Consider the following 17,045-nt stretch of genomic DNA (forward strand, 5'->3'; position numbering starts at 1 on the left):
ATTCCATTGTACGTGTGCACGTGCCACAAATTCTTTATCCGTCCATCCATCGATAGACACTTAGCTTGCTCCCTGGTCTTAGCTATAGTAAATTATCTTGCTGTGAACATGGAAGTGCAGATACCTCTTTAACATAGTGTTTTTGTTTCCTTTGGATGTATTCCCAGAAACAGAATTGCTGGATTATATGGTAGTTTGTTTTTGTTTTTTGAGGAATCTGCATACTATTTTCCATAGTGGCTTGAACCAACCTCAATACCAACAGTGCACAAATGCTCCCCTTTCTCCACATCCTTGCCAGCATTTATCTTTTGTCTTTTTGGTGACAGCAGTTTTAACAGGAGTGAAGTGTTACTTCATTGTGGCTTTGATTTGCATTTCCTTAGTTACTAGTGATGTTGAACATCTTTTCATGTAACTGTTGGACATTTGTATATCTTCTGCTCAAGAGATTCAAATCCTAACACCACTCAGCTTGTTTGTGGCTCTGGTCATTTTAATTAAAGAGAAAAAAGCAATCAACTTTTCATCCTCCCCTTTATCAGAGCCCAGTGAACTGAATTTGTGCTCCCATCCAACAAGCTCTAGCAACAAGGTGGCGCTAGTTATCACTGTTTCCTCTCCATTCTTCACACTCCTGTTTTAGCTGGGCTGAATGGGAGACTGAACTTCCACCCCTATCCATTGAAAATAGGGTGGGCATCAGTGCTCCACTTTTGCTTGAGTTGAGTCAGTGGGCCTCAGTAGGGAGCCAAGCATCCACCCCCACCTGGACCCTCAAGCTATGCCTAAACAGGGTGACTGCCTGCAAAAAGGGAGGTTAAGTAGGATCTAGAGTCTCAGAATGCAGTACACAAAATGTCCATGACAGAAATGAAAATCATTCATCGTATCAAAAACAGGGATATCTCAAATTTAATGAGAAGACAAAAGACATCAACACCAAGGTGACTGGAGTTATCTGGCAAGGAATTTAAAGCAATCATCATAAAAGTGCTTCAGTGAAAAAATTATGTACATACTTAAGCCAAGTAGAAAAAAACTCAAGGAAAAACATAAGGAACATGAAATATTTTGAAATGAAAAATACAGTAAAGAAAACAAAAGACTCAGTGGATGTCCTCAAGAGCAGAATGGCGAGTACAGAGGAAAGTATCGGTGAAATTGGAGATAGAACAAGATAAATTACCCATTATGAACAACAGAGAGGGAAAATATGCTAAGTCTTACAAGGGAAGAATAAAAAAGTTTGAGGCTGAAAAAGCACCCAAAGGAATAATGGCAGAAAATTCCCCAACTGTGGCAATAAATATAAGCCTACAGATTCAAGAAGCCGAGCAAACTCTAAACAGTGTAAGCCCAAAGAAATTCATGCCAAGATGCATGATAATCAAACTTAAGAAAACTGAAGACTAGAAACAATTCTTGAAAGCAGCTAGGGAGAAACAACACATTATGTATAGAAGAATGGTCCAAATGAGAGTTGTTTTTTTTTTTTTAAAGATTTTATTTACTTGACTGAGAGAGAGCACAAGCAGGGGAAGCAGCAGGCAGAGGGAAAGGGAGCAGGTTCCCCACTGAGGAGGGAGCCCAACACGGGACTTGATTCCAGGACCCTGGGATCATGACCTGAGCTGAAGGCAGCCACTTAACTACTGAGCCACCCAGGCTCACCCGAATGAGATTTATTAGAAAATGTGAAGGCCAGAAAGAAGTGGCACCTTTTTCAAGTGCTGGAAGATTGAGCAATCAGAATTTTCCATCAGCAAGAAGTATCCTTTAGGAACAAAGGTGAAATGAAAACCTACTCAGATGATGGAAAACTAAGATAATTTGTCACCAGGAGACCTACACTAAAAGTAGCTAAAGGAAGTTCTTTCAGCAAAGAAACATGGAACATGAGGAATGACGAAAGAACAGAAAAAGTGAAGATAAAGGTACATTTAATAGACTTATCTTTCTCCTGTAGAGCTTCCTAAATTATGCTAGATGGTTAAAGCAAAAATGGTAACACTGTCTCATATAGTTCTCAAGGTATACAGAGGAAATATTTGATACAATTATATAATAAAGTGAAGGGAAATGAAAGAATCTCAGTTGAGATAAGGTTTTGAACTGGTTAAATGTTGACACAAGTCGACTATGGAAGTTATGTATGTATAATGTAATACCCAGAGCAACTACTAAAAAATCCACAGAGATACACTCAAGAACTCTAAAGTAGAATTCTAAAACATGCTAAAGTAACCCACAGTAAGGCATGAAAAGGACAGAGGAACAAAATAGAGGGAATGACCAACCAATAAAGTGGCAGATTAATGTTCATAGCAGGTTTGTGTACTAACCAAAAATTGGAGGGTGCCTGGGTGGCTCAGATGGTTAGGCATTTGCCTTTGGCTTGGGTCATGATCCAGGGGTCCTGAGATCGAGCCCCACATAGGGCTCCCTGCTGAGTGGGGAGCCTTCTTTTCCCTTTCCCTCTGCCTGCCACTCCCTCTGCTTGTACTCTCTCCCTAATAAAAAAATAAAAAATCTTTAAAAAAAAATTGGAAACCCAATGTCTTTCAAAGGCTCAAAACTATGATATATCCATACCATGGAAAAATACTGGGAAATTAAAAAAAAACAAAAAATGAATGTATCTGGAACAGTGGGGATTTATCTCAAGGGAATCATGTTGAATGAAAAACACCAATCTCAAAAGGTTATATAGTATACGATTCCATCTATTTTTTAAGATTTTGAGAGGGTGAAGGGGAAGGAGGGGCAAAGCGTCTCAAGCAGACTCTGTGCTCAGCACAGAGCCTGACGTGGGACTCAATCTCAGGACCCAGAGATCATGACCTGAGCTGACACCCAAGAGTCCAACACTCAACGAACTGCACCACTCAGGTGCTCCAATTAAAACATCTTTTGAAAGTCCCAGTAGAAAACAGACAAAATATATGAATGAGCTATTCACAGAAAAGGAAATCTGAGTTCCATAAATATTTGAAATCAAGGTCTAAATATAAAACATTTTAGATGTGGTACAGGGAAGTGAGCTTTCATATCCACTGGGCACATACCTTACACATCTAAAATCACCAGCATCTGCACCCTCATTTAAGGATTCAGAAACCAAATAAAGCTTTGTTGAGATATGCTAAAATTCCGTTGCTCTGATGCAGGCATCTATACTTGGCTTGACACTGTCAGAACACTAATCATGTTTTACATGTATGAATGGTCTCTCCTCAGTTTGAAACCAAGCCAAATGTAGGTTATTTTCTTTTCCAGATGGAGAGCCAATTATCTCAACAAATGACTATTTCTTTTGTTTCTTCACTGCTTTCAACTAGAGAATTTGTTTGAAATGAAAATAAAAAATTTTAAATTTGCATCAAGTAAATGCTATGTATATACTGCTGGTTTTTATTATCTGAATTAATATTGTGAGGAGAGGGTAAGCATAGTATCATCTTAATTCAGTTTGGTTTGTGTATTACTAAAGATAATTTTCTATAAATGTTAGTATTTGATCATAATCCATTTTTAAGTTTTTCTATAGGTCGTGTCCTTCACCCATTTGATTCTTAGAGAAATAGGAAAATAAAGGCAAGACTACAAAAGATAGCAACATAATCTTAACAACCAGATTTGTTACAAGCATTATATTTGCTTTCATTCTTTTATTAAAGAAATGTTACAGATAAATATAACAATTCCATCTAATCCTCTCCCACTTCCTGAAAGGCAACCAATGTCATAAATGGATGTATGACCAATACACAGTACTGTTCTTTGCATTATTTTATTAATACAAATGTTACATCTTTTCATTGTACATTTTGCTTTTCTCTCAATATTTATATTGTGATCTATGTAACTATATGTTAAATTTGTACCTTCTCTCTAAATACTGCATTCTATCATGGCAATAATTACATGGTATTAGTCTATCCTTCTACTAATGAGAATTTGTTGTCCAATTTTGTAATACAAATCACGACGAACATAGAGATGTATATCTTCGTGCCTCTGAATGCAATACACCAAAGTAGAAAAGACTAATTCATATTTATGTGTTTTTAGAGTGATGCAGTTACTGTAAAGTAAAAAATCTTTTTCATTTTCATCAGAGTTTTAGAATTTTGCTTTTTATATTCTGGTCTTCAATCTACCTGGATTTTATTTTTGGATATGGTATAAAGTAGAGAGCTATCATTTTTGTTCATATGACTCTTCCATTTATTCAATAGGCCATTCTTTCTCCAGTGACTTCAATAGCAGTACCATACACAAAATTTCGATTATCCTTCTTCAATCCTTGTTTTGTTTCCACTGATTTATTTACTTATCAGGAACACATTGTTTAGACACACCAGCTTTAAATAAAATATGTGATGCCATCTGGTAGACTGTGTCTTCTCTTTTTTCACTTGTTTCAGCTATTTGTGGTCCTTTATATTCTCATATAAAATTTTAAATCAGTTTGTGAAATTCTTAAAATTTAGTGAAAACTTTGAGTGGAAGTACCTTAGAGACTTATGAATTTATATTTTTGAAAATGTGTTTTCAGACAGTGTTATTTTTCTCAAAATTTCAGGTCCTATTTTGTGCCCGTCAAAATGTTTTCTAACTTTATATATATGTGTGTGTCTTGTAATTACTGTTGTTTATCCTTAAACATTTTACATCAACACATTTTCAAATTAACTATTTCTTGTGTAAGAGGATATTTTTATAGTTTCTTTTTCCCCCAATCTTCTTTTTCTTAATGCAATGGCTAGGATAGGAGCTCAACTGTGATGCTGATATGCTGGTACAGATACCTCATTTCATATTTCAATAAGATTGCTGCATAAATATCAACAGAGGTCTATGAAGGTTTTTGATGTTCAGTTTATTCATTACACAATTTGTCATGTTGTGTAAGAATTCTCATGTTTCACAATTATGTGACTTCTTCCAAAGGCTTTTCACATTCATAGTTTTCTGCTCTAGAACCGATTATGTAATGTGAAAGGAGATGCTAATTCTGAAGGCTTTTCCATCTTCACACTATTCATAGTGTTTCTATTTCTACTGAGTATGAATTCTCTGGTGTCTAACAAGGTGTGACTTTTGGCTAAAAGCCTTACCACACTCATTACAATGATAAGGCTTCTCACCTGTATGTTTTCTCATATGAAGTGTAAGAGATGAGATTTGAGAGAAGGCTTTTCCACATTTACTACAGTCAAAGGGTTTCTCACCTGTATGACCTCGTATATGTATAGTAAGGGATGAGCTTTGAGAGAAGGCTTTTCCACATTTATTACATTCATAAGGTTTCTCACCTGTATGACCTCTCATGTGCACAATAAGAGAAGTTCTTTGAGAGAAAGCTTTTCCACATTCATTACATACATAGGGCTTCTCACCAGTATGACTTCTCATATGTAAATTGAGCAATGAGCACTGAGAGAAGGCTTTCCCACATTTATCACATTCATAAGGCTTTTCTCCTGTGTGACTTCTCAGATGAAGAGTAAGGGATGCAATTTGAGAAAAGGCTTTACCACATTCATTACAATCATAAGGTTTCTCTCCAGTGTGAACTTTCTGATGTGTAATAAAGTTTTGCTTTTGGCTGAAGGCTTTACCACATTCATTACATTCATAGGGTTTCTCTCCAGAATGAATTTTTTCATGGGCAATGAGATTTGATTTCTGGCTAAAGGCTTTGCCACATTCCTTACATATGTAGGGTTTTTCTCCAGTGTGAATTCTCTGGTGTCTAACAAGATTTGACATCTGAATGAAAGCTTTCCCACATTCATTACATTCATAAGGTTTTTCTCTAGTATGAATCTTTTGGTGTGTGATGAAGTTTTTCTTGTGGCTGAAGGCTTTTCTACATTCCTTACATTCATAAGGTTTTTCACCAGTATGACTTCTCATATGTACAGTAAGGGCTGAACTTTGAGAGAAGGATTTTCCACATTCATTACATTCATAGGGTTTCTCACCTGTATGAATTCTTACATGTATAATAAGCATGGAAAACTGAGAGAAGGCTTTTCCACATTTATCACATTTATAAGGTTTTTCTCCTGTATGACTTCTCATATGAAGAGCAAGGGATGCAATTCGAGGGAAGGCTTTACCACATTCATTACATGCATAAGGTTTCTCCCCGGTATGAACTTTCTGATGTGCAGTGAGGCTTTGCTTCTGGCTGAATGCTTTCCCACATTCATTACATTCATACGGTTTCTCTCCAGTATGAATTTTTTCATGATCAATGAGATTTGATTTCTGGCTGAAGGATTTCCCACATTCCTTACATGCATAGGGTTTCTCCCCAGTATGAATTCTTTGATGTCTAATGAGATTTGACATTTTAATGAAAGCTTTCCCACATTCATTACATTCATAAGCCTGCTCCCTACTATGAATTTTATGATGTTTAATGAGTTTTTCCTTCTGGCTGAAAGCTTTTCTACATTTTTTACATTCATAAGGTTTCTCTCCAGTATGAATTCTCAGGTGTCTGATGAGGTCCAAGGTTTGACTGAATCCTTTCCCACAATGATTACACTTAAAGGGGGTTACCGCAAGATGGGATGGATTAATGCAAAATGATTTTATAGGTTCATTATATTCAGAATGTTCCTTTCTTATAAAGATTCTACTATTATTATGACAGTCAAAATTATTATGTTCTAAACACTTCCCAAACAAGTCATATTCATAGAGATTGTGACTGGAAGGAAAAAAGTCCGAGTTAAGAGGAAATGCACTTGCAAATTTCTTACGACATTCATTGACTTTTTCTTCAGTCAGTGTTTTTGTGAATTTATCTTCAAATTGTGTCAAAAGTCTGTCCCGGATTTTCTGTTCATCAATTCCCCACATTTCTCCTAAAACAGATTGCAAATAAATAATCACTTGAAAAATTTTCCAATATTGTAAAATGAAGAAAATTTCAGAAAATATGCTATCATGGGATTGATTCTTGGCTTAAGGCTTAGTTTCCCATTATAAAGCAAATTTCATGTGCATAGATCTCCTATTTTCTAAACTTTAGGAGATCCCAGGAAAAATAGGAGTAGAGGAAAATAAGAATACAAATAGCTTTGATTGTGTTTAAAAATGGGATCTGAAACAAAATAGATGAACTGTTGGGTAAATAAAAGGGAGAATGCAGAATGTACAAATAAAGTAAGAAGATAGGAAAAAACAAAAATAGGAAGTTAAAAATCATTCTGTAGGACTCTGTTAAAATAAACTCTTACAAACTTCTCGATATAAATAATTTTTTGGAAAATGCAAATTACCAAAACTGAACCTGTAAGAGGCAGGAAACTTGTATGAACCAACTTCCACAAAATAAAGAGAAAAATAATGAAAAAGCAATCCCATAAAAACAAATCAGAAAGGCCCAGAGTGATTCACATGAGACTTTGAACACTTAGGGGACATTTGCTTTCATGATTTACAAAATGTTATAATAGAAAAAAGAGAATTTCCAATTTTTTGTGTGTGAAACATAACATTAATACCAAGACCTGAAAAAGATAACAACCAAAAAAGCAAACTACACACCAATTTTACTTATGCATACCAAGTTAAGTTTCTACCTAAAATATCAAAATAACCCAAAGGAAAAAAAAGTGACTTAGAACACATGAAATATAAGCTACATCATACTTGAGTAGGTGTTACTGTTTTTTTTTTTTACAGATACAAAAGTATGTTTTACTATTAGAAAAATCTACTTCTATAAGCAAATATATTAAAAGGTCAAAGTAAAAAACATCAAGTAATCATTTCCAAAGATATTTTTAAAAATGATAAAACTAAACATCGATTTTCCACAAAGAAACCTTCAAAAAAAATTGGGAATACTTATTTAACTTGCGAAAAAGTACCGTACAACTTAAACATGAGCACCATATTTAAGAAGAAAAATCCACCCCCAGCCAAAAAAAAGAAAAATCCCAAAGAACTGACATAAGTACTATCACCACTATTATTACAGTACTTCATAATGCATTAAGAGAAAGAAATCAGAGGTAGAAAAACATGGAAAGGAAAGATAAGATTAACATTTTTGTCAACAATAAAACAATTTACCTGCAAAATCAAAAGTGAAAAATTATTATAAAAGATAAAAACGTCATTAAAGTCACTATATATTGGAAATTAATACTTGGTTTCAATAGCATTCATATACACAAACACTATTTAGAAAACTTAAGACTATACTTAACAATCACAACAAAAAAATATGAAAAATATGGGAATCCAAGATCTTCAGAAAACTAAAATGCACACACAGATTTGACCAAATGGAGAAGTGCTACAGGTTGAACTGTTTGTACTGCAAAAAAGATATGTTGAAATCCTAATTCCCAGTACCTCAGAATGTGAAGTTATTTGGAAAAAGGGTCACTGAAGATGGAATTAGTTAAAATGAGGTCATACCAGAGTAGGGTAACTCATAATCTGACTGGTGTTCTTATAGAAAGGATGCAACATGAACAGACAGAAACATAGGGAGAACACTATGTGAAAATAAGGACACAGACTGACTTTATGCCATCAAAAGCCAAGGAATATCTAGGGCTACTAGAAGCTGAAAGAGGGAAGGAAGGGTCTTTCCTCTACAGGTTTCAGAGGGAGCATGGCCTGTCAACACCGTGATTTAGTTATTTCTAGCCTCCAGAACTGTGAGAATAAATTCCTGTTAGTCTAAGCCACCCAGTTTGGGGTACTTTGTTATGGCAGCCCTAGGAAACTAAGAAAAAAGGTATATCACATTGCTGGTAAAGAACATTCAACAGCAAAAATGACACTTATTCACAAGCTAACCTGACAAAGTAATTTCAATAAAAATGTTTGAAAATACAGGTACAGCTCAAAGGAAAATGAAGCTACGGGTTGCCACCTTAGAGAGGAAATGTGTAAGAGAAGAGCTACTTTTCAATATGTATCCTTTTGTACTTCAGAGATGTATTATGTATTTTAAAAAGTAAATAAAATTGTTCTGAATACTGCAGTAATAAAGTGAGAACAAACAATGGGCAGGTAAAAATTTGATCAAAGAGTTGGAACATAAAACTGGAAGGAGCCTACTTAGCATGACTGGATAGGGAGTAAGTACTGTGAGTAGAAGGGAAAACAAAGAGGGAGAAATTGAGCTTAAATATGGTATAATAAATACATGAATTTATTTCATCCCACCCCAAATCACACCAATGTGAGATAAAGAAAAATGCATAAACTAACAAAGACTATCAAAAAGGAGATGGAAGATCACTGTCTTAAGAAATGGAAGCAGAGGTGGTGTGGTCTGGGTGCGGAACTGTGCAGGTCACGTCTTTCCATCTGGATTCGTTCTTGGTGTGTGAGACCCAATTGTGCGAAATATGAATTGGCAAGTAAGGTCAACATTCAGACCTAGAGCAAGATGAGATGATGAAAAATCTTTGCAGCCAGTTGGGCCTGTGATTGCCCAGCTGCCTCGCGCTGAGCAACCTCTAGGGGAGGAGCCACCAACTAAGCGTCAGAATATTATATCTGATCAAGAGAAAAAACAAGGAGCATCTATGGTTCAAGGGTCTGCCCTGGAACCTTATCAAAAGGAACTGGCTGGTGAAAAGACTGGGCGTGAGCGTGGAGATGGTCCTGCTGTCAAAGGGAGGGGACTTGCAAATCTAGAGCCCCTTAAGATGCCAGGGGCAGGTGAATGGAAACCACAGGTTTAAACGAAGACAAGCTGAAGCCACATGGGCAGTTCTTGTGTTGAAAAGTGGCTAAAATTCTCTCAGTAAAGTTTTGCAGTTTTGTCCAAAGAAGAAAAAAAAAAGAAATGGAAGCAAAAATGCTATCAAGTCAGGGACGTGAGGCAGAGGATACAAAATAAAAGAACTGGCTCAAGCACAGAGTAAGTGCAAGCCTACATACTGAAGGATAACATTCAGTTCCCTGTTCCTGCTGAGCTCCAAGACTGGAAAATGGAGATTGTTCTCCCTCTCTGCCAGACTGGTAATAAAGAAAGGAAAATTCCTGTGCAGCTGTAAAGCAGATAAAGTTAGAGACTTGGTTGCAGATTGCAAATGTAGAAAAGAAGGCAGAATACTAACCTTTTGGGTCACTTAGGGGAAGAAGAGAAGTTCCTTAAGCAAATGATGTTGAAAAAGGTAAGATTAGGTTGTCAAAGTACCATCCAAAGAGAAATGAAAAAGAATTCCAAGGGCACAATCAAAATATCAGATGTGACACAAGACTCCATGTTTTAAGATGGTGGAATGCAAAAGCAGCTGATTCTACAAATAATGGGAATGAATTCTCATTGATTCTTGAATGATCCTAGGGGTGGCTATAACCCCAACTATAATAAATGAGTTAGTGTTGACAAATACAGTGAAGGCTGGCACAGGGGAAGAAGGATTCTAAAAGACAGCTGTTCATGCTGATCTTGGGCAGAACAAGCAGCTGACAGTGTCAAAATGGATATCACACCTTGAAGGTTAAAATTAATTATCCCATGATTACAACAATGAAATTTGGGAGTGTAGACTGGTTACAGGAGACTTGTTATCCCAAGATATCCCAGCCAGGACTGAACAAGGAAGCACTGTAACATTTACTTTTTTAGGAAGAAGTCTGTTGGGGTGGTAGTGTAAGATTCAGAGTTATGAGAAATGTTGCAGCTGCAGTTCCTTTTTGGATGAGGAAAAATAAAGCCTAAACATACTTTTATACATAAAACCATGTAGAATAAAGGGCTTCAATATGAAGAACAAATGCATTCATATACATCAAGAATTGGCAAACTTAAAGTGTCAGATAGTAAATATTTTCACACAATCTTTGATACAACTATTCAATTTTGCCATTATAATGTGAAAGAAATCCTACACAAGATGTAAATGGGTGTGGCTATGTTTTAATAAAACTTTATTTACAAAAATAAGTGGCAGGCCTACAAACCAGTTTGCTGATGATCCCTGTTGTAGACTGGAGTACTCATTTTCTTTCCCTAACATTACCCTTTTTTAAAAAAACAAGTCAAGGAAGAACTAGCCTACCACTAAAAATGAGAAGGTGCTGAACTCAGATCTATAAAAAGTATTACAAGAGAAAAAGCATAAAAGAAACATGATATAAAGCAGACAAAAGGCACCAGCTAAAACAATTATGGCACACAGTAAATGAAAATGTTGACTATTTCCATGAATGGAAAAGCTTAACGAAAATAAATCTATACATCAAGAGCTCAAAATATAAATAAATGAGGAAGAAACAATAAGAAAACAGAAAGGGATGGCAGAACCAAGGAAAGAAATGGAAGAGTAAAATAAAAACAAAGAATACCATGCAAGTTGGGGGGGAAAAGAGACTAGATAGTACTTTTAGTATTGAAGTTATGGTATGGTAACCTCACACTGAAAAATAAGATAATAGTAAAACAAATTTTGATGCGGGGTGCCTGGGTGGCTCAGTCATTAAGTATCTGCCTTCGACTCAGGTCATGATCCCAGGGTCCTGGGATCAAGCCCCGCATCAGGCTCCCTGCTCAGTGGGAAGCCTGCTTCTCCTTCTCACACTCCCCTTGCTTGTGTTCCCTTTCTCGCTGTCTCTGTCAAATAAATAAAACCTTTAAAAAAAAATTTTTTTTTGATGCATTACTGGGCTTATAGAAAGTAGCATAAATCTCCAAGAACACCACAATACTCTCCATCCCACACCTGAGTATAATACACTAAAAAATGAGAAAAACAAAAATAAGTATTAGCCAAAATCAGGTCTGCAAGAGGGATTTAGAAAGCAAGCTGGAAGATGAATCTGACTTGACTACCTAGGCAAATGAAAGCCCTATGAACTGAAGCATAAGCCTCAGGCCAGGAATAAGGAAAAAGACCAACTGAGGTTCCTACAAAAAGGACATTCAAAGAAGGTCAACTGGTCTTCACTTGGTAATGCCTGTTGGCACCTACCAGAAGCACATGTGAATCACCTTCAGAAGAATGCAACCCCCCAATTCCGGACAGTAAGATTATTGCAAAAAGGTTTAAAAATGCCGAATTCACAATCAGTAGTCATCAAGCATGTGAAGAATCAAATACAATAAAATCATCAAAAGAAGATATTTAACCAAGGACTTAAAATATTAGAATTGTCAGATACAAAAAACAGAAGAGCTATATAGAATATTTTTAAAGAAGCAAATGATAAAAACACAAACATGAACAAGCCACAGAAATTAATAGAAAGGGCCAGAAAGACGTAGGGGGGAAAGCGCCAAAAACAAACAATAAAAAAAAAACAACAACAACAAAAAAGGGAGGAATTTCTAAAAGTACAAAATAGTACTACTGAATTTTTTTAAGCAAATGAGATAAAAGATGAATAAACACAGCTGAAGAGAGAATGAGTAAATCTGAAGCTATATCTGAGGTTAATTACTGAGAAGTCAACATAGAAAGAGAGGCGGAAAATAGTAAAGAAAATGAAAAAAAAAAAAAGATGGAGGTAAAAAGATCTAGCCTCTATCTTTAGGAGTCCCAGAAGGAGAGTGTAGAGAGAATGAAGGAAAGCCAATATCTGATGATGTTGGCTAAGAAGTCTGCAGCGTTAGTGAAGACAAAAATAAGAGAACACTATGGGAAATTTTATACAAACAGATTGGAAAATAAAGATGAAACAAGTGGTTAAATATAACAGACTACCTCGGAACATCTGTATATGGTAAACACCTTTACAGATACAGAGCAAACTTAAATATTTACAGAAATTACGTTGTTCAACTCTGTACAAATTAATTTGAAAATCAGAATTAAGTGGGTAATTTTCCAGAATATAACCTATTACCAAAAACTAATGCCAAAAAAGACAAAACATCTACAAAGAACAGTTATAAAGTAACAAAGGATAAAAGCTATCAAGAGCATTTTCCTTCAATAACCCACAAGGTCCAAAAAGGTGAACAAGTAAGATAAACCAAAATTTTAAGGGAGTTATGTGTTATTATAAGTGTTTCAGAACAAGAAGAAATGGTTTTAAATTCTGTTTATGAAACCAGCGTAACAATGAATTCAAAGCCTGAAAAAGCTGGAACAATTATTTACATTCATGGCAGAAATGTGAGGATGAGTAATTACTAAGAAGTATGTAGACATAATTCACCTATATACATAAAGGAAAAAAATCATAGGATAATCTCTTGTAAGAAAAGATTATTTTAACTAAATGAACATTAAAAAAAACTTAAGGTGGCAAAAGTACTTCAAAGAGGAATGTCCAACTGTGAAAGAATACTGGAAAAACATACAACAGATAAAAGGCTAATCATAATCATATCAGTATATTCATACAAATTAAGAATTCAACAGAAAAGGGGGCAAAAGACATAAGCCGTTTATAAAGAAAAATATAGAGAGAGTTTAAACATATGAAAACATCCTTGACTTCACTCATAATAAAGAAAATACAAATTCCAAACTAAAATGAATTGTTTTCACCTATCAAATTGGGAAAGTTTTTAAAAATGCTAAGACTATGCTGGCAGAAATCACTGGTAGAAATAAAAATGTAGTTTCTTTGGAGGGCAAAAAAAGATTTGGCAATATCTACCAAATTAGAAATATACATGTGTGTGTGTTTATACATACTGTCTATATGTGTATGTATGTATACATATATGTATGTAGGTACACGTGTGTGTATAAACACATGCAGACAATTCTGTGCACAAATACATGACAAATGTAGCAGAAAACTATCAGAAAAGTATCACTGACTTTAAAACTTATTGAGTAAAACAGCTGCAGCCATTACTGAAGTATGAGAGCAAAAGCCAAAAATACAGTGGGAAATGTGACTACGAGTACAAAATACAATGCTAAGGCATTTATAACAGAAAGAAGAGGAGAAAGTCTTCAACATAAGTTTATTTGAACAACTGGTTATGTGAATATGTGAATGCAAAAGGAAAGGATCCTATGTAACAAGGTGGGGAGAGACTGAAGATGCTAATAATAAAATGATTGTCAAGGTAAAGCTGGAAATTAGGAAATGTTGGTATTTAGCACACAGGTAAAAAGGCCAACTAGTCCTTTAAGTTCTATGGAAAGAAGAATGTTATCTAGAAAAGACCATCTTAGGTTAATAAATTATTCACACAAATTATCACTTAAAAGTCTACAGTCTTTAGGAAAATAACTTTGAAAAACATTTCAGAGGGGTCAACTAGTCATGGATTAATCATTAAAGAGTCATGGCCCCTTCTCACCCATTTGTTCCCTCCCTAACTAACCTGGACAGTGTCTCCTTAACACTTCTTCCTCCACCACCCAAGGTTCTTCTTCTTGCTCCAACTTGAAAATCACATCAGGTTTGGTGAATGGACAGCCTGTCGAAAGGAAGTAACATAAAACGTGGGCATAAATACCAGGAACAAAAAAATCATTCAAGAATTGACACTGGCCCAGGGAAATCAGGCTTTCTGAAGGACAAGGACATGGTTTGTGGGGATACTGCCCCTGAAACATAAGCAAGGATGACCTTTTGTTTTGAAAGCTGCAGCACCCACATTCATGTGAGTAAAGGCACCTAAAGGCCAAATTCACTCTAACATTTAAAGGTTCCACACATTTCAGAAATTTGGGGGAAAAAAGGTACTTTACTCCCAGAATTTGAGTTATACAAGAAACTACCCTTACCCACTGTGATTAAGTTGTTATAGTTTTCTAGCATCACATTCCGGTACAGGTTCCTCTGAGCAGGATCCAACTGCTGCCACTCTTCCTGGGTGAAGTCAATAGCCACATCTTTGAATGTCACTGTTCCCTGTAACAACATACTCCTACTCAATCTGAAGTCATCCATTTTAAATGATGTGGACAAAACATACTGAACCATGTTCTCATAGTATCCAAAGGTAAGAGGTTATTTAAAAATTTACCTGGTTTTGTTATTTTCTAAAAACAACAACAACATATTAACAATATTCTGTCAGTTTATGTTCATTCACAGAATCAGGAAGCACGTATCTTTAATACCTACCATGGGTTAAAGAGATCTCGGGCACCAATTTATACTGAGTGTGGAAAAGGGAGGAATATACAACTTTACTCAACTGGTTTGGGAACTCACTAGATGCCTGTGACTCACTGAGGCAGGAGAAAATGAAAACTGGATTTGGATGGAAGCAGAAGCAGGGAGAGAATGAAATGCACAATTTGAAGTACAGTAGCAGCTGGATGTACTATTCATTAGATCAGGAGAAATCTAGAAAAATGAGGCTGTATTGTTCATAAGCCTACAATAAGTGTCTGAAGCCATGAAAATGGGATATGAGTGTTAACAAAGTTCCCATATATTAAAAAGAACAGACAGTAGCATACAAATAACAGATAAATTAAAAAAAAAGATTCATTAAGAAAGTTTTTTAAATGGTCTGAACTAGAATTACAACTAGAACCATGAGAAAACAGTATCAAGAAAACTTTAGAATAAGTTCCAGAAATGAGATGCTGGTGACAAGTTTCATGAGAGCAATATGATTTATATATAGAAATATAATGCAATCTTCCTAATTAAAAACTGAAACATTCAAAAGAGTATAAACATAAGAAAAAAAATCTTCAACAGCAACAGAACAAAGATCTGTCCAAATTTCCTATGCTTTGAGGAATTTCTAGGAGAGACTGGGTGAGATAAAAAGAAATCACCAGGAGCTAATTCACAATCAGTATTTTTAAGAATTTTTTTGTAGGTCTAGAAGGACCCTATGAGGGGCGCCTGGGTGGCTTAGTCGGTTAAGCATCTGCCTTTGGCTCAGGTCATGATCCCAGGGTCCTGGGATCAAGCCCCACATCGGGCTCCCTGCTCAGCAGGGAGTCTGTTCCTCCCTCTCCCTCTGCCTCTCTCCCCAGCTTGTACTCTCTCAAATAAATAAGATATTAAAAAATAAATAAAAGGGGGGCCCTGGGTGGCTCAGTTGTTAAGTGTCTGCCTTCACCTCAGATCGTGATCCCAGGGTCCTGGGATCGAGCCCTGCATCGGGCTCCCTGCTCGGCGGGAAGCCTGCTTCTCCTCTCCCTCTCCCACCGCCCCTGCTTGTGTTCCCTCTCTCGCCGTGTCTCTGTCAAATAAATAAATACAGTCTTAAAAAATAAATAAATAATAAAAAATAAATAAAAGGACCCTATGAACATGAACATCTACTAACACAAAGGGTTCAGAGTAGGCTGTGGGACTGAAATCCTCTTTTGGAATCCTATCTAATAAATATCAAGGTCTTTGAAATAAACTGGTTTAAGAAACCAAAGGCCATATGCCTGAATAAGACATCCCCCATTTGTTTTCCTGCCTCAACAACAATTTGGTTTCCATCTATGGACAAAAGTACCTTTGTGGGAGCTGTTGGATAGAGCACCATACACCAAGAGACTAAGGAGGAGACTTGCCTACTCATGCATTGGGTAACAGACATATAAGAGCTCAACCCCAGGTGTGGATTCTGTAATGATCCATGAACCAACTCTACCCCTCTTGGTTGTGGTCCAGAACCCTTGGAAAAAGTGGTCTTAGACAATCATTCGTGGGTAAGAGAACTTTTGTGGAAATCCAGTCCGCAGCAGAGAAGTTCCAACGTATTGCTGGGAGCAAAAAATATGAGTTTGGACCCATCACAGAGGGTAAGAGGAACAGTTTGATTTTACTCATCACCTGTCTCCCAAGGCAGCACAGCTTAGGACCATGAAAGATGTTCATGGTCAATGAACTTATCTGTGGAGGAAAGTGAGAATGTATGAGTGAGCACTCGGTTTCCTAGCTGTGTGGGACAGTGCCAAAGTGGTTCACTTCTTCTCACCCCATCTAGAGTACTGAATTCTGAGCTGCATGACTGGAGGGTAGAATGAATCCGGTTGAAGAGGAGATAGGAGTCTCATAAGGCATTAAAGGGATCCAGATCCTACTGTGTTGCAAACTCCACTAAGAAGCCTGCTCATGAGCTGCTCCATGTACTTTGCCTAGAGATCCCCTCCCCCATGGGCACCCTCAGA

At 36.3% G+C, this 17,045-nt stretch overlaps 1 protein-coding gene across 1 annotated transcript in view; it reads right to left on the reverse strand.

Moving 5' to 3' along the window:
- Positions 1–3,777: 3,777 nt before the first annotated feature.
- ZNF569 (zinc finger protein 569) overlaps positions 3,778–17,045 on the reverse strand; it is a 60,137-nt gene continuing 46,869 nt past the window's right edge. The window contains exons 4-6 of the mRNA XM_073885226.1: positions 14,697–14,823; positions 14,291–14,386; positions 3,778–6,887 (exon numbers count right to left, since the gene is read on the reverse strand). Coding sequence (XP_073741327.1) covers positions 5,065–6,887; positions 14,291–14,386; positions 14,697–14,823 — 2,046 coding nt within the window. The 3' untranslated portion in view covers positions 3,778–5,064. The remainder of the gene's footprint in view (positions 6,888–14,290; positions 14,387–14,696; positions 14,824–17,045) is intronic.

The sequence above is a fragment of the Callorhinus ursinus genome, unplaced genomic scaffold (genome assembly GCF_003265705.2).
Source record: "Callorhinus ursinus isolate GAN/ISIS: 27379988/994484 unplaced genomic scaffold, GSC_fseal_2.0 scaffold61, whole genome shotgun sequence".
NCBI classification, from domain to species: domain Eukaryota; kingdom Metazoa; phylum Chordata; class Mammalia; order Carnivora; family Otariidae; genus Callorhinus; species Callorhinus ursinus.